Source organism: Nanorana parkeri, unplaced genomic scaffold (assembly GCF_000935625.1).
Source record: "Nanorana parkeri isolate BGI_ZX_2015 unplaced genomic scaffold, ASM93562v1 scaffold23, whole genome shotgun sequence".
Classification (NCBI taxonomy): Eukaryota; Metazoa; Chordata; class Amphibia; order Anura; family Dicroglossidae; genus Nanorana; species Nanorana parkeri.
The window spans coordinates 2,373,065-2,391,516 of record NW_017306291.1 but is presented as its reverse complement, the minus strand read 5'-3'; the positions used below and the strand labels follow the sequence as shown (position 1 = coordinate 2,391,516).

Here is an 18,452-nt window from a genome sequence, read left to right as displayed (position 1 = left end):
CTCTATGGCAGGAGCATTGTGACTAGGGTTGCCACCTTTTCTTCAAGCAAAACCCGAACACTCGAGCGACGCGCAAGAAATTTTTTGGGAGAATAAGTTGCGGCATTATTCATATGTAAATAGCTCCGCCCATTCATATGTAAATATAACAGTTGAGACTATTTTCAGTGGGGGGACCAGTAACCCTAATCTTAATTTTGGTTGCCCCTGTCTGTCTGACATCTTGTGTGCGGGTTTCTGCTGCCATGAAACCTGGACACAGCATTCAAAACCCGGACTGTCCGGGTGAATCCTGGGCAGGTGGCAACCCTAATTGTGACCTTTATGGCAGGATCAGTGTGACCTCTAAAACAAGATTATTGTGCTCATTATAGCAAGAGCAGTATGGCCTCTATTGCAGGCGTAGTTTGATCTCTATGGCAGGAGCTGCCTGTTTTCTGCGAACTGAACAATATGGTTTATGTGGCAGGAGCAGTGCAGCCTGTGTGAAATGAACTAATATAATGTTTGTGGTAGGGATGTTCCGACACCAGCTCAGATACTAGTGCCGATACTTAGCATTTTCACGAGAACTACCAGGGTTGGAGCTGGGACCTGGCTCTGGCGCTCCACCACTGTCCTGAAATCATTAGTCTGTATTGTTTTAGAAAAACTGTCACATGACAATAAACAAAAATGTATGAGTACTCGTACTTGTAAGTACTCGGCAAGTACCAGTACTCGTACTCGCAAAACTGGTATCTGTGCATCCCTTTATTTATATTTATAAAAACAAAATCGTACATTAAAACAGAGATGTACAAATCCCAGGAGCTCCGTGTGCTACTTACAAATGACAGCGGCCTCCTAACTTTTGAATTTTTCTCTAGTCTAGTCTTGCAGCCGGAAATGTATCTGTACTTGTACATGTACTGAGTATGGTACTTGGTATCTGAACATCCCTAGTTTATGGCAGGAGCAACAAGGCCTTTGTGGCAGGGCAATGTGATGTGGACTCTAACAGTATGGCCTCCATGGCAAGAGCATTGTACCCTCTATGACAGGATTATTATTTGATCTCTACAGCAAGATCATTGTGCTCTTTGGTGAATGAGCAGAATAGCCTCTATGGCAGGATCATCGTGGCCTCTATGGCAGGATCATCGTGGCCTCTATGGCAGGATCATCGTGGCCTCTATGGCAGGCAGGTGCTAAATGCAGTTGCGTGTTTAGGAATCCAGCTGTCTGGTTCATCTCCGTTTCTAAAACAAAAGGGAACTAACTAACTACTGTCTTTCTGGACACCCTGTTGAGGCCTCATAAGGATCATGTTTGCTGTTGTGTGCAAACTCCAAGTCCAGCTCCAAACACAAGTGTGGCCAGTTTTTTAAAGCAGCGATTGAAATATGGTATTTCTTTTAGTCAGATGTCACTGATTTCTGACTCTGATTTGAATATAAATGTAAAAAGTGTTAAAAGACCAGGGGTGACAGTGAAATGCTTAAAAGGCAGCAAATTATCATTGAAAAAAGGCAAAAAACACTGAATATTATGGATTCCACAAATCCAAGTGGTAAAAATCAAATGGAATTTTAAAGAGGTTGACCTCTATGATTAGGCCTGTGTGGTGAAATGTGTTAGAGGTGTGCGGCAGTATCGCAGGGCTCATCTGTCTTATTGGATTGAAAATCTATAAATAAAGGCGCCGAACGGTAGTACCTGCGCTTATGTGGTGATTTTCCTGTTGTTTACATAAAAATATATAGGGCTTGTTGCATTTTTTGCAGCGCAGTGCACCACAACACCCATTGTTAAACTGAATGGCACTCTGCACATATGTTACGTTACCGTGTTGGCCTGGTGTAAACATTCCCTTAGGGTTAGAGTTCCATATTAAGAACTGAGAGGAAATCTCTCCAAGGTACACAGAGCTATAAAACCCCAACATAAGTTGTAACCCTTTCCCACTCTATCCACAACTTCAAGAGAATGTTTTGGTTGCTATTCCACCTAATTTTAGGTCTTTGCTTAGGAGATAGGGGCTTCGTTAAAAGCAAAAGAGATCAATATTTAGTTAGATGTACATTGTACTAACAATCTCCATTTTCACAGTTTCACCTCCACTATCTTGCTATAGCAATGTGTCTAAATATGACTATACAGTCCACCCCTTCTTCTCCCCTCAGTGACCTCCGTAGCAGCAGGTACTGTTGAGAAAATCATCATCAAAGTTAAAGTGACGCTAAACTCAGGCGTTAAATCTTAAAATACATTCAAGGACCTTAACTATTAACAAAAATGTATCTTATTTTCTTATTTGTGTATCACTCGGCTGTAGATCCTCAAATCATCTCTGAATTGGTGCTGACACTGTCCTTCCTTCTGGAGGGTGGCTACTTTTGTTCCCCATGGTCCCTGTGTGTAGCGGTGGCTACTTTACAACACTCATAGGGACCATGGGGAACAATAGTAGCCATGCCCATTTATCCTATCCATCCCATTTCCCCGATATCTTCTATCTTCTCCTCCTTCCCATTCTTTATTTCCTTCTCCTCCCCGGTGCCTCCATCTTGATATGCTCCGATCCCTTTCCTTAAGGCTCCATACACACAGCCGCGTATGGAGCCGTATATTTGCGTGTATACGCGCGTACATGCGTACAGTACATTAAAAATTCCATTACGAGTGATGCATTCAGGGATTGCATATAGTGCACGCATATACGCGCATAGACGCTCGTATAAACGCGCATAGACGCTCGTGTATACGCGCATAGATGCGTATATACGCAATGTACAATTTTGCTTGCGTTGTGTGTGAATGAGGCCTAACTCTTCCCTCTCTTCTCCTACCTTTACTTCCCAATGTGTTCTTTATTCGTACTTACATGTAGGCTATGGGTATACTTATCCAGAAGCTTGGAGTACTCGCTACATTAATAATAACTGACGGCTTGACCCCGGCTTCTGGTTGGATAGCCTCCTTCACTGCTAATGCTTGTAAATTACCCATTTTCCATGTTGTATTGAGTTTTTTCAGGAATTATTTTTCTTTTTATAAACTTTCAATAATAAAAAAAAGTCTAACATGGGTTCTACCCTTCCCCTTCTCCCCTACTAAAAAGAATGTTTATCTGTGTGTCTGTTGGAGAAATCCCCTCACTTCCTGTCTAGTACAGTGTTGTCAGCAGGACAGGAAATAAGGGGAACATAGTCCCAACTGACAGAAGTTGTAAATCTACCTCACTCTATCCAAAAATCAGTCACATTGTGACTACATGTCTAATCGCACTCTGAAGTCTTTGGGGAGCGTTGGATTAAAGTATCTTCTCAAGTCTCGGCGTTTACCCTTAATTCTTCAAAGTAAAAGAGGTAATTAAACTTAAGCTACTTAGCATGTTTTAGTGTAATTACAGTTTATGTGGCCTGAGGGCAACACTAATACAGCAAAATTCACAGTCAAAGGTTAAATATGTTAAAAGCATTTGGTCTGTAGGAAGATGGTACTGTAGAGGCTGCTATATGGGGAGCCTAGATATTTAAAATAGACATAATTGAAAGAGATGTATTTAAAGGGTAACTCCACCTTTCTTACAAATCTTATCATTATGAAAGCTGAGTGATAAAATCTGCAGATGGAATTCATGGCATTACTTTGATCCGAATGCTTTTAAAGTGGAACTCTAAACAAGCCAACCCTTTATTGGGTTGGCTTGTTTAGAGTTCCTGCTTCTCAGTTTGGATAGAACTTGAGAAGCAGGATTTCCCCAGGTAAATTCATTTAAAGGCCAACTCCAACCAATATCGATGGAGTGGAAAAGACTTTCACCTTTTTTGCATACTGTAGAAAAGGACCTTTGCTCTTTGTGTAGAAGCAGTGGTTTCTACACCCTTTTTGTAGTCAATCTTCTTTTTTGACCATTAAAGTGTCACATAACTTTAGCGACAGTTTCGAGGCCGTCTGTTACACTTTGATTTTGCCTGAAGAAGAGACCAGACGGTCTCCAAACGTCGCTAAAGTTATGTGACACTTTGATGGTCAAAAAAGAAGATTGACTACAAACGTTTCTGGTGTGCGAGTGACTTTCATCCAGTTACAGTTCTTGACATGCAGAGGCATCTGCGGTCGCTCCAGCACCCTCCCTGCACTTTGGGGTTTTCCGGTTGGGAGTGCGATGGGATCTACCATATTCTTACTTATTGCAACAAATGTGAACATGGCCACAGATGTGAACAGGGCCATACAAATGAATGTGATTTTTTGGGGGCAGATTTTTGAGCACTTTTTAGGGCAGAAAAAGCGCTTTAAAACGCTCATTGTGAACCAGAGTCACAGGTGTTGCTCAATCCCTTAAAACTATAGTACATGCTGTACACTTTTTTTGTACTGGTTAAAGAAGTTCATAAGGGATACCTGGAGTGCGGTAACCCTCTTTTTTGGATATATGCATTCGGACGTGGAGCCTGTTGGTTTTCCAGCACCCAACATGCAATAAATGAAAACAGCACCAATACCTCATCCTATTGGTTATATATATTTATTAGGGATGCACTGATACTAGTATCGGTATTGGTGCCGATACTGAGTATTTGGGCGAGAACTCGTACTTGCCCAAATGCTTCAATACCGTTCCCAATACAGGCACTTCCAGTCAGAGGGAGAGTTCCTCTGACCGGCAGTGCCGCGAGGGAACATGGTGCCGGCTTCTAGGTCAATCAGGAAGCTGGGCGGCGGGTAATGACTTGCCAACCGGATTCCTGATTGGCCGGGAAGCCGGCTCCATGCTGTTTGGCCGGCTCCATGCTGATTTCCCGGGAAGTCGGCTGCATGCCAATGGAAGTACCGGTATCAGTACTCAGTATCGTCAAGTACTGAAATATAGCTATCGATACTCGATACCGAAAAAACGGTGTCAGCGCATCACTAATATATATATACATACCATGCAGTGAAATATATATTATATCATTCTCAGAAAAAGCTGACAGCGTAATATGTGATCATGTGGCCAAACTGGAACTCGTGACTGATGAGTAAAAGCCTAAGACCCTTTTACTGAAATCCTTACAGAGAATTATGAGCACATATGTAACATTCCACATGTTAATGGCACATTTCCATCTTATGTGGGTTTCCTGTTATCTGCGGAATCCCTGAAACATCCCATTTTCCTCTTTCATACACCTCCTGAGTTTATTATCTAATGTATATGGCTTTGATGATGATGCGGACGCTGCCTTACTGTGGAACTTAAAGTGTATTTCCACTTTTGCAGCCAAATTGGGATAACACCGATTTTAGGTTTTGTTATATGTTTTCATTCACATAGCGATTGCTGCTTTCAATTTACTTGCTGTTTCTGAATGAAAGGTTTTTCTCCAAATAGAATTTTCCTCTGGAATGCAAGGGGATTAGGGAAAAATTATTAACCCTGTCTGTACTGTGCTAACAGCTCTTATTATCAGTTGTAAACTAGATTTAAACACTGGCTCTCCTAACAAAGGGTTAAAGATCTAGAAGCATTGTATGTTATGAGAGGAAGCTCAGGCCGTCCCTAGTTTTTCTATGGGGACAGCCAGCATTTCCTGTCACTTTAAAATGGAAGAGAGGAGCTTGTAGTCTGTCCAAAGGCATGGTCAGCAAAGATATCTAGAAGGTAGGAAATTGTTTTCGTAATGCTGAGTGAATAGGATCATATAACAAACATTAGGAGGGTTTTCTCAAATCTGACTGCAGAAGTGGAAATACACTTTAAGGCAAATAAGAGCTGATATATACACTATATTACCAAAAGTATTGGGACGCCGGCCTTTACACGGACATTAACTTTAATGGCATCCCAGTCTTAGACTGTAGGGGTCAATATTGAGTTGGTCCACCCTTTGCCGCTAAAACAGCTTCAACTCTTCTGGGAAGGCGTCCACAAGGTTTAGGAGTGTGTCTATGGGAATGTTTGACCATTCTTCCAGAAGCGCATTTGTGAGGTCAGGTACTGATGTTGGACGAGAAGGCCTGTCTCGCAGTCTCCACTCTAATTCATCCCAAAGGTGTTCTATCGGGTTGAGGTCAGGACTCTGTGCAGGCCAGTCAAGTTCCTCCACCCCAAACTCACTCATCCATGTCTTTATGGACCTTGCTTTGTGCACTGGTGCGCAGTCATGTTGGAACAGGAAGGGGCCATCCTCAAACTGTTTCCACAAAGTTGGGAGCATGAAATTGTCCAAAATGTCTTGGTATGCTGATCCCTTAAGAGTTCCCTTCACTGGAACTAAGAGGCCAAGCCCAACCCCTGAAAACCAACCCCACACCATAATCCCCCTCCTCCAAACTTTACACTTGGCACAATGCAGTCAGGCAAGTACCGTTCTCCTGGCAACCGCCAAACCCAGACACGTCCATCGGATTGCCAGACAGAGAAGCGTGATTCGTCACTCCAGGGAACACGTCTCCACTTCTCTAGAGTCCAGTGGCGGCGTGCTTTACACCACTGCATCCGGCGCTTTGCATTGCACTTGGTGATGTAAGGCTTGGATGCAGCTGCTCGGCCATGGAAACCCATTCCATGAAGCTCTCTACGCACTGTTGTTGTGCCAATCTGAAGGTCACACGAAGTTCAGTTGGCAACTTCTGCGCACTTCAGCATGAGCTGACCCCACTCTGTCATTTTATGTGAACTACCACTTTGTGTTGCTGTTGTTCCCAGTTGCTTTGTTATACCACTAACAGTTGACGGAATATTTAGTTGCAAGGAAATGTCATGGGACACCTAAATCCAATGATTTGGAGGGGTGTCCCAATACTTTTGTCAATATAGTGTATATAATGCAGTCTGTCAATGGCATTAATAATGCAGTTTTTGGTTATGTGAGTCTGCCGAGTGTAACAGTTTTAGATGGAAATGTTATTGTCGCTGAGTTCACTCTGACTTTTTAATTTTCATGCTTCTTCAAGGTCTGTGATTCAGAAGGCAGTAAAGCCAGAGATAGGCAGACGTCTAGCATTTTCAGCAGGACAGCCTTGTCTGTTTCCATGTTTCCGTCACAACAAGCTTCCATAGCTCACCAACGTTCCTCATTCATAGCAACTGTTCCACTTTTGGAAATCTCTCTGTCCTTCTTTGCTCCATAGTTGTCCCTCTTTTTGGTACAGGCTGCTAAATAATAAAAAGGACTGTTTTAAAGCATGACTAAACCCCAAAACAAAAATGTAATATATTGCAGCTTACCAGTCCTTAGATTTCTTTTTTAAGGCTATGAACATATTTAGTAGACATGTCCAGTCTGGATGGTTACCATGGCAGTGCAGGAGTAAACATAGCCAACCAGGGACAGGAAGTGTGCTACTGGCAAGATCATCAGGTGGAAATTAAAATAAAAAAAAAGCCTGAAAAAGAAAACAGGATCCAGGGACCGGTATAACAGCAAGCTGGCTCTAAGGATCAGGAGAGTATAACTTTGTTACTTTCCTCCCTAGACCTAAATGAAAAAATAACCCTTGCAGTGGTAGCCCCACTGCAAGAGTTAATAAAAAATGTCCCTGGGTGCGGGATGCGGCCCGCACCCGGGTGACACCATTGGACGGGTGACACCAAAATGACTTATTGTCATTTTGGTGTCTTCTTCAACCTTCAATCCAGAGATTTCCTCTGCAGTAGTTTTTTTAGATGTTGTTAGATGCCCTCAGTCTGGTGGCCAGCATCACTTCCTTTGAGCCCAGGTTCTCCTGGAACAGTCCCCAGCCTGTGACTGGACAGTGAAAGGAGAAGCGGCACAGTAATCAACTCATCTCACTTTCCCTTTGTTCTCTCCTCCCATCAGCATGCCTCTGGTTCAGAACTGACTGGCTCCTCTGTCCTCTTTTTCCTCTCGCACTCCAGCCCTGCTGTACAGGGACTGTAGAAGAGACTGATATAAATATATTAAGGCCAGGTGCAGACCTACGCAATCCGGGATCGTGCGGTCCTGCACAATGCAGGCCACGATTGCTGCGCAGCCCCATTGATTTCAATGGGGTGACATCCACGCGGCAATCGCAGAAAAAAGGTACATGTACCTTTTTTTTGCGATACACGACGCGCAGCTGTTTTAGCGTGTTCGTGTTCAGAAGCATTGGCAGAATCGCGATGGGAAACCGCGCGATCCGCCCGCCAACCCTGGGTGCCATTAGAAAATAATGGCATGATTGGTGCACACCTAAGCGGCTCCTGACCGTGCGGCAATCCGATTGCTGTTCGGTGAGGTGTCGCCTAGGTGTGCACCGGCCCTAAATGTCTTCATAATTAGAGAGCCGCCTAATAGTCTTTATATATGCCTAGTTTAGCTTTAAAGCAGAACTCTGGGTAAAAGTGTTCTTGATCTTTGCAGTGGGGCTTAAGAGTTAAGTGCTCGTTTACAGCAGGTTTGAATTACATTTGGACGTATCCGAATTTTAGTGAAAGGATCCATTCAGATTATTTCGCATTTGGACTAGTTTAAATTCGGAAATTCTGATCCATCCGAATGTCTAAATTTAACAAAATTTGTACGAATATCCATTTAGAATGAAACGAAATGTACATGTCTAGTTAAGAACCCTTTTGCCCGGAGTTCTGCTTTAACCAGTAATTATTTTGCTTATTGCTTGTGGTCAACATAACTGAGGGCACAACAGGAATGAGCGTTCTGCCTCTAACGTAATCACGGCCACTTTTTCGGCGGTGGAATGCGTGACCGGCAAAAGGTGAAGAATTCCAATGCTTTCTCAGCTGTTCCGGGGCAGATCGGCATCGCAGATCGCATGTGCAGGAGAACCGATCTGCCCTGGAACAGCTGATCGGTCCTGAAGTGTCACTTCTATCCGACTCTGTGGAATGTGAGATCGCATTCACAAAGTCGGATATAAGTGACATTTCAGGACCGATCAGCTGTTTCAGGGCAGATCGGTTCTCCTGCACATACGATCTGCGATGCCGAACTGCCTAGAAACAGCTGGAATTCTTCACCTTTTGCCGGTCACATATTCCACCTCCAAAAAACTGAATATGTTCAAATGTGTGACCACGTGACCGGTCACGCATTCTAACGCAGTCACAAACTTTGATAGAACACCTCCATGCTTTGATTTGTTTTAATTAACCACTACACATGGTTGCCTATTATCTGTGTTACTTTGTATTTGCATTTATTTTACCGTAGCTGATACAAATTTTTAGTGATACAAATATTTGCATTCCAGCAGTTTTGCTGCATGACACAGAACTACATCTCTTTGTTATGGTTAATCATGGTCCTCTGTCATCAGCACAAGTCTTGAGGACTTTGAAGCGGTCTCTGAAAGTTGCTGTGTAGTACTTCTCCAGCCAATGAGCACCTTAGCCTGGCCCTCGTGACCATCTTCATTTACCAGAAGCCTGCATTATTTCCCTAAGACAAGCCTCCCTCTCCCAGGAACGGATGTGCACATCCCAAGCAATGCTGCTCTGAGCATTCCCTGGAACTCCAGCCCACGAGAGCCTGTTGCACTGCTGGGGCTTCTCAGACTGACTTTGCTCCTCTGTACACATATAGAAGCAGCACTATTTATTTGGCTAGGGAGCGGGGCGTGGGAATGAGGCGTCCAGATGCTGGGGGAAGAATGTTAGAACAACGAAAACTCTTTGTCGTTTGATGGAAGCGCTGGGGGAATAGTTATTCACTGGCAGTAGCCATGTACCTCTATTGCAGCGAGGAATCGGATGAGGTAAGTGCAATGTTATGGTTGCCAACTGTCTCTGCTTTCCATAGACGGTCCTAAACTCAGGAAGGATTGTCCCTAGGTATTTCTGAATGCGAGTCTAATGTACGAGAAGTTCGCCTTTTCTTGATTCAGCCGTTGTGAACTAATGCAGGCTTAAAGCGCACGTCCTTTTTAAACATAGTACTGGAGAGTTAACATAACTGACTTCTTTTTTTGTGATTGCTTCGAAGATCTGTGCACTTGAGGTCCCAAGTCTACACACCTGCCATGGCCATAAGGCTGGTCTTACCGGTGAGACTTTATATGACATTAGGTTCAATTCACAAAGCCCCAGAGTCCAATTAGATTTTAAAATTATAGTCACATGGCTGAAATCCTTGTATAATGCTTTGTGAATTGAGCCTATTGTGTGTAAGGCAGGATTCGGAGTGGTAAGGTATATGTCACACTAGGGACAGGATGCCTTGGAGTGCACTGAAATGATTCGCCTGCTTCTATGGTGTCGCTGTCCCAATGGCTGGAACAGCTAGGTGTCATTCCGTTGCTGCTTCCTCGTTGGTGAGCGAGATTCTGCAGTGCCTCAGCCAGCAAGGAGGTGAAGCTGTAGGAGCAGCTAAAGGTCCTCTTTAGCAATCCTGTCATGTTGCCACCAGCAACAAGATCGTTAGTTTGACTTGACTTGGGCCTAACATCCCAAGGTGGACAGAATCCGCAAAACTCCAACGTGAGCAAGAAGTGTGCCCCATTTCTGGAGTCCCCCCTAACATAAAACACAGCAGGTTTGGTTAATTTAGGAGGACTAACCTTTTAAAGCAGGGGTGAGCAGCCTTGGCACTCCAGCTGAGCTGGAACTACAAATCACATAATGCCTCTGGATCTGGGAGTCATGCCTGTGGCTGTCAGTCTTGTAAATCCTTATGGGACTTGTAGTTCCACAACAACTGGAGTGCCGAGGATGCCTGTCCCTGCTGTATGTAAACCCTGGCAATCAACTTTTGATATTTGCACCCTTTTTGTCTGTTAAATTATCTATTTTCTATAAGTACAAAAGAACTGGTAATCGTGTCAGAAATTTAGTGCTGTCCTGTGTTATCTCAAAGAGGCTATGTAATCCTCCGAGTTCTTCTTATAGACTACAGAATGATTAGCTTTTATGTTGTAGAGATGGGGGATCCCCTGTTTAATTCCCGGTCAGGACACTATCTACAAGGAGTTTGCATGTTCTCCCTGTGCTTGCGTGGGTTTCCTCTGGGTAGTGCAGTGTTCTCCCACACTCCAAGGACATGCTGGTAGGTTAATTGGCTCCTGTTTAAATTGGCCCTGTATGTGTGTGCAATAGGGACCTTAGATTGTAAGCTCCTCGAGGGCAGGGACTGATGTGAATGTGTGCAATATGTAAAGTGCTGTGTAATTTGATGGCGCTATATAAATACCTATAATAAATGAGTAGAGATCTAAGTGTGGTAGTGGTTGAGTTGAGTAGATTAGCAAAAGACACTGGACAGGGCTGATACCATTAAGTTCTCAGAAAAAAAAAACATTTGTTATCAGCCCCGGGGTGTCTCCCGGAGCAGAGACCGGGTGACACCCGGCCGTGATGTCATCTCGCACCTGCGTGATGTCTCCACACACGTGCTTGATGACGTCATCGTGCATACGCGGTCATCTCATTGACGCCTGCTGCCGGCCATCTTGGTGATGGACGCCGGCAGAGAGAGGAGAGGACGTTCACCCGGCGGGATGAGGTATGCCGCCGGGTCTCCTCCTCTCTCCTTGACACTGTCGGGCTCTCGGTCCATGACCAAGTGCCCGACTTTTTAGAGGGGGTGACAGCAAAATGACAGACAGTCATTTTGGTGTCACCCGGGTGCGGGCCGCACCCCCTTGTGACGCCACTGTATGTCTACACACATATAACCTTCACAGACATATATCTTCTAATGTGTCTACAAGTGGTTTATTATTGGTCGGCATTGACATGAGCATGGAACGCTCCCAGAATTTAGCTGGGCTGATCGCCAACATCTGGCCATTGTTGGTCGGTTTTTGGCATCTGGAAAAACAAAGAAATGATAGTAGAGTTCTTGTCTCCAAGAAGCCTACTGAGAGTTGTATTACAGCATGAAAGCCTGCAGTCACATCTAAGCGTGAGTGTAGCCAGGTGATTTGTATGTGCTTTTATCCATGACTTGTAGTACAGAAGAAGAATTTAGCATTTATGGTCCTATAGAACTGCCTAAAAAATGTCCATAAATATATGTTCTTCATGCATTCTTTAGGCGCTCCAATTAAAATCTAGGAGGCAAAAAATGCTTTAATCTGCCAAAAAGAAGCTTCTGCACTTTTTGGAGTGACAAGCGTTTTGCTACAGGAACTTGAGCGCTTAGGTGTGAACAGGCGCCATGGAAGACAATAGGGATTTTTAATGTTGAGCATTTTATAGCTTCAAGCTTCAAGCTACAAAATACTCAGGGGCCTAAATTGTTTGCTTCTTCTGATTTTTATCTCGCCTGGCTGCACGATAGCGTAAACAACATAGACGATATGACAAACAGCAGTAGCCTCTTATAAATCAAACCAGCACAAATCTGAGAAGGAAAAACTCTGGTTATTGTGGGCTGGTGGACTCGGAGCATTTCTTCTGACTTAGTAAGCAAAGCTGATGAACTTACCAGGTATGACAGCTGTTCTCTCACTTGTAGAGTTTCAACATTGACTGACTCTATACATCAGCAACATTTTGGCTTCTAGAACTTAGAGTCATTTCAAATAAATAGTGTTTCGGTCAGGACACTATCTGCATGGAGTTTGCATGTTCTCCCTGCGCTTGTGTAGTTTTCTTCTGAGTATTCCGGTTTCCTCCCACACTCCAAAGACTTGCTTGAAGGTAAATTGTCCCTGTGTGTGCAATAGGGACCTTAGATTGTAAGCTCCTTGAGGTCAGGGACTGATGTGTATGTAAAGCGCTGCGTAAATTGTCAGCACTATATAAATACCTGTAATAAATAAATAAAAAATTCTGATGGGTTACTGAACTCTGGACACCAAACCTTTGGCTAATAAATAAATCTGATTGACTACCAAAGATGTGTTCTTTCATACTGCTGAGATATTCAATTACTGACGTTAACTGAAATAGCCAAATAGGTCCTAACTCATAATTTGGCTTAAAGGATAAGTACACTTTAAACAAAGTACACTAAAGGTCCATTCCACCTATTGCTTTGCAGCAATGTGCATTACCGCGTTACCTACGTTTGCTCCATTGCTCGATATCCAAATACACATTGATGATGGACTGACGCGCGTTGCACTGCGCTACCAGAAATGCTACATGTACCTTTTTGGTGAGTTAAGCAGCCCATTTAATGAATGAGTAAATGAAGAACAGGTTATGGTGAGGGGGAGGGTAATACACCAGACTGCACTATTCCCCAAGCATAATTTCCAAAAGTGATCTCAAAGGAATACCACACAGGTTATTGCTTCTTAAAGTCCAACTCCAGCCTAAACATTTTATTTTGCTTGGAATACAGTGGGGAAGGGTTAGAGATTTACACGGGTAGGCAAACTTGGCAATCCAGCTATGGGGAACTACAAGTCAAATGAGGCATTGCAAGACTGACAGCCAAAGGCATGACTCCTAGAGGTAGAGGCTTTATGGGATTTATAGTTTCACTACTGCTAGAGTACCGAGGTTCCCTGCTCCCTGTTCCCGTACTCGTATGCAGACAGGATGGATCCAGTCTGCGTCTGAGCAGGACACCAGCACACGTACGGACGTGCAGTTTGGGTGACCGTAGGGCGGCGTAGGGCCGCATGCTCCCATAGAGAAGAACAGGCTGCTGAATATAATCACACGCAGCATCTGTCCTTCCCGGGAGCAGCCCGATACATGTTACCTGTTACTCGTGTGAATGAGGGCTTAAATTGTGTGGTTTCTGGTTGTTCCAATGTCCTTTTTTATGTCACGGCAGCTTGGCGGGTTATGGGGGTCCTTGGAGGGTCTGAAAATCTGAGTCGGTTACACGAATGGGGGGCCATCAGCTAGTATGGGTGCATCCCACTGTTGGTGCAAGTTGTCGGGGGGCCTGGCCCCTTGGAACTTGGGAGCAGCAACTGTCCTCGAGATGGTTGGGGTGCAGCTGGGGACATGGGAGCAGTTTTTTAGGAGAGGCCTTATTTGGGCTGATGGGCACACAAAGATCTGCTCCCTGTTCCCGTACTCGTATGCAGACAGGATGGATCCTGTCTGCGTCCGAGCAGGGACACCAGCACACGTACGGACGTGCAGTTTGGGTGACCGTAGGGCGGCGTAGGGCCGCATGCTCCCATAGAGAAGAACAGGCTGCTGAATATAATCACACGCAGCATCTGTCCTTCCCGGGAGCAGCCCGATACATGTTACCTGTCACTCGTGTGAATGAGGGCTTAAATTGTTGGTTTCTGGTTGTTCCAATGTTCTTTTTTATGTCACGGCAGCTTGGCGGGTTAGGGGGGTCTTTGGAGGGTCTGTAAATCTGAGTCGGTTACACGAATGGGGGGCCATCAGCTGGTATGGGTGCTTCCCACTGTTGGTGCAAGTTGTCGGGGGGCCTGGCCCCCTGGAACTTGGGAGCAGTAACTGTCCTCGAGGTGGTCGGGGTGCAGCTGGGGACATGGGAGCAGTTTTTTAGGAGCAGTCTTATTTGGGCTGATGGGCACACAAAGATCCCTTCTCAGGGCCAACAGTGGTTAAGATTATTTATTTGTATATTATTTGGGTTATTACTTTGGTTACTGTTAAAGTTGGTTTGGTTAATAAAAGGGCTGCTGTGGCTATTTAAATCCATGTCGCGAAGTCTGTGTGTTTTATTGGGTTTTTTAACAAAATAACGTAATCAACGAATCCATCAGTCAAGAGTTTAATAAAAGGTTTTTTGTTTTTTTGTTCTCTTGCTATCCAGCGTTTGTTTCGTCTGTTGTGTTCCTTGAATGTCATGTTAGATAAATGTAACAACTCATGTTTATTGGTGATAGTGACAGCCTATGTATTGTCTTGGATTGGATCGGTGAGATAATCTTGTGTTACTTACAGGGAAGGAGATCAGTAAAGTTTGTCTTCCTGTTAGTGATTGGGAAGACAGTTTTTATCAGGAACGCTTTATTCTCCCCTGGGTCCTGTATCCTGTAAAACACTTTATTTTCTTCAGTGTGAGAACCAAGTTGTTTACCACAGCCCATCTGTCAGTGTTCAGATGTTGGTCTGCATTTGTCATAGGAAATTGACATGAGGGGGGTATTTCAGTGCATAATGTCTCAGACGTTATATATACGTCTCTGCCAGCAGTTACAATCCTGGCTGCAAGGATGAAGTCTCTGCCATATAGTTGAGCTGTGAAAAGCCAGGAACTGCAGACAGAAGGCTGAACTTGGTGTGAATTGGCAACATTGTCTCTCATATAGACTGATTCTGCTACTTCTACATACCATTTACTGCGCTCCATTATTATAAATGAACCGCACTTCTGTGGATTCCTGTGGCAAGAATCAAGATTCTTGTGACTGCAGCTGCTCAGCCTGTACAAAGCAATGACAGGCTGACAGGAGTTGCGGCTGCCCGCTACTGTTCACATATTACCCGCGGTTAGAGACAGATGATGACCCTGGAGGCAATCTGTCTGTGTAAAGGACCATCTGTCCCTAGTTGCAGGTAACCGCTGGATGTGTGGATACATGCAAATAGCAGTATTTGCATACAGCAGTATTTGCAGTATTTGCTGACAGGAGCTGCGGCTCCTGTCAGCCTGTCATTGATTTGTACAGGCTGAGCGGCTACAACTGTCTGGAACCTCCTGTGATCCCAGCCGCAGGAATCTGCTGCTGGACAGAATTAGCTCTTACAAATGAGCCCTTTGGAATAAACAATTGAGTGGAGCATATTGGGTGTGGTACATGAATTTCTGGAGTATTTTGGTTGGTGATGATGGATCTGTACAGAGCTAAGTTAGAGAGACAATACTGTAGAGACCTGGAGCTGAGCATTATAGAATTATGTGTTCTGCTTACCATTTGTTACTGATTCCCACTGTAGGTTCAAATCCTGCAAAACTAGTTTACCCCTTTACTACTAAAGCTATTTTGTACATGTTTAAATTCACTTTTTAGGCCTGAGGATTACTTAAAACCCCTAGATACATGATATTTATTTTCTGAAAATAGAGTAGAATAAAATGGTGAAAGTTGCACTTTTTTAATCTAGCATGATAGTTGTGCTACTGTTTATAAAATATACAGTCGACCCCGAAATTCGCGGGGGTTACGTTCATAGAGCACCCGCGAATTGTGAAAAGCAGCGAAATTTCAATGTGGTCAAAAAAATGCCTATTTTTATGGTTTAAACCCTAAATATGCCCCCAAAACAAGGGCTGTTACTGATTAAAATTTTCGTGTTCGATTAATCGAAATTCTTTTTAATCGATTAATTTCCATTAATTATAACGCACATACAGATCCAACTACATTGGCCCATACACATACAGCACAGCAATGAAGTAATAAAATGAACTAGGATCACACTAATCCAGCACGTTATTAATCTCACCTGCCCCACTCAATATGGCCGCCGCTTGAGTGGGTCAACTCAGAATAATTAAACGTGCTGGATTAGTGTGATCCTAGTTCATTTTATTACTTCATTGCTGTGCTGCATGTGTATAGACCAATGCCTTGGCTGGCGCTCGTGGAGAAAGTTGAAAAAAAAAATTTAATCGATCAAAAAGATCGTTAATTTGCACCGCCCTACCCAAAACACTTTAATTTCATTTCAAACTCAGCTTATTACATTACCCTTTAAAAAAAAGAATGTAAAGGTAAACCCGTATACTGTACAGTACTGTACTGCTATGTCTCCTGCAGTGCTAGAATTTAAAATACTAGACATTTTTCGTTTCGGAGATTCGGAATAACAGAAATGACGAATGAATAAAAACGAATCCGAATTTCCGAAAACGAAATTTCTAATAATTTTCGTTGCAGCAAAGTGACATCTAAAAAAAAAAATGTTTTTTATGTCACTGCTGTAACGAATCTGAATCAAAACGAAACGAAACAATTTTTTTGACTGTGCACATGTCTATAAAATACTGATGTTACCCCCTATATGGGAAAAATCCGCGAACGATTGAGGCCACGAACTATGAACTGTGACTTCGCAGGGGTCGACTGTACTCAAATTAGTTTTAGTGCACACAAACAGAATATAACAACTAACTTTTTGGTACAGTATAAAAATGAGGTTGCATTGAGTAAATAGATACAGAATATGACAAGCCTGTTAAACAGCAAAAATCTACAGTGCCCGGATTGTCTGTAGGCGATGCTTTAAAAGCCTTTCCAGTAAAGGCTCTATGGCTCATTAATTTAGTGTTACCAGTAGCCCCCTGTGTGTTAGCGTAGTGCAGGTGACAGGAGCGCTGGGCAGCTATTTGTCTTGTTTTCAGTTAAGCCAGTTCACCCCACTGTGTTGCAGTAGTGTGCGCTGGATAAATGTACAACACGCATTATTTTTTTTGCAACACAGTATAATGCACTGCAGCGAGCTGCATTGAAAATAAGTCAGTGTGATGCCACTTGTGGTATTTCAATAAAGTTTGAGAAAAAAAAAAAAGGTAAATCGAAATCAGTGTATTGCACACCACTGCTTGTGTAAACAGGGCCCAAAAGGAAACCCATCATGAAATAACAGTATTCTGCCATTGCTGATTTTGAAAATGCTCCCGTAGCCACCTTGCCCTAAGTGGGGTGACTACTTCAATTTTGTTGTGCTAGGAATTTATCCAGTTTAGCTGATTATTGATTGCATCTGCTTGCTGCTGGGTGTAACCTTGCCACAGACCAAAACAACTAATAATGGGGCATTATGGATATCTATGTCTCCCCAGCCATTTACTGGGAGTTTTATGGCCAGTGGTGCATGCTAGGGGAGGTCATATATACAGTATATCTGGGTCTAACCATGTGAGAGTCTCTTTCTCCCCCGGGCCTCTGGCCTGGGGGAGGTGCGTTATGTGTGAGCTGTCTGACCAGGCCTGAATTCTGTAGGTGTTAGGTGTGCACCCAGTCGGGATCAGGAATCATTCCTGAGATGGAGAGCCAGGAATGAATTTCCTCCGCTGGAGGAGCCGGAGAAGGCAAGATGGGCTTGGACCACACAGAGAGTCTGGTGTCTCATCCAGGGGAGGTCTCAAATATGTCTGCTGACCAGCTATGGCTGTCTGACGCTTTGTCTCTCGCGTTTTCGGTTTAAAGGCCCTTTGCAGTGTGAAGCTGGAATGCATTCCGCGAGTCTGGCGTTCCGTGTTATCGTAGATGTCTGCAGCCCTAACTGTTTTTTCCGTTCCCGGAATAAAGCATTAGAAAAAATCCTTAAAGTGACTGGAGCCCAACTTCTTTTATTTTTGCTTGTACACCCTACCAACCGACTAAGGACTCATCCCTGAGGTGAAGTGTCAGCTCCCCCTGCCTCTTAAAGGATGCTCCACTCCTCCTGTTGGTCATGCTAACCCTCTTCAAGGCAAAGTGATGAGTTTTCTTGGAATAATCACCCTACCCACTGATACTCACCTTCACTGGGCTCCCCAGTGCCCTGTATGAGTGTCTGTGACATACTTGGTTCTACCAGCTATAGGGGAGCATGTTGTCCCCTTCCATTCCTCCTAGGATGCATTGCTGGAACCTGAGTGAACAATTGCCAGACCTGAACACTGTCACATGGGGGA

The 18,452-nt window shown here is 43.9% G+C and overlaps 1 protein-coding gene across 7 annotated transcripts in view; it reads left to right on the top strand.

Moving 5' to 3' along the window:
• CACNB2 (calcium voltage-gated channel auxiliary subunit beta 2) overlaps positions 1–18,452 on the top strand; it is a 222,899-nt gene that overhangs the window by 113,511 nt on the left and 90,936 nt on the right. Inside the window, exon 1 of one of the 7 annotated variants that reach the window (XM_018564353.1) lies at positions 9,440–9,696. The exons of the other annotated variants lie outside the window; for them this stretch is intronic. Coding sequence (XP_018419855.1) covers positions 9,664–9,696 — 33 coding nt within the window. The 5' untranslated portion in view covers positions 9,440–9,663. Of the gene's footprint in view, positions 1–9,439; positions 9,697–18,452 lie in introns of those variants that run through there. 7 annotated transcript variants of the gene reach the window in all.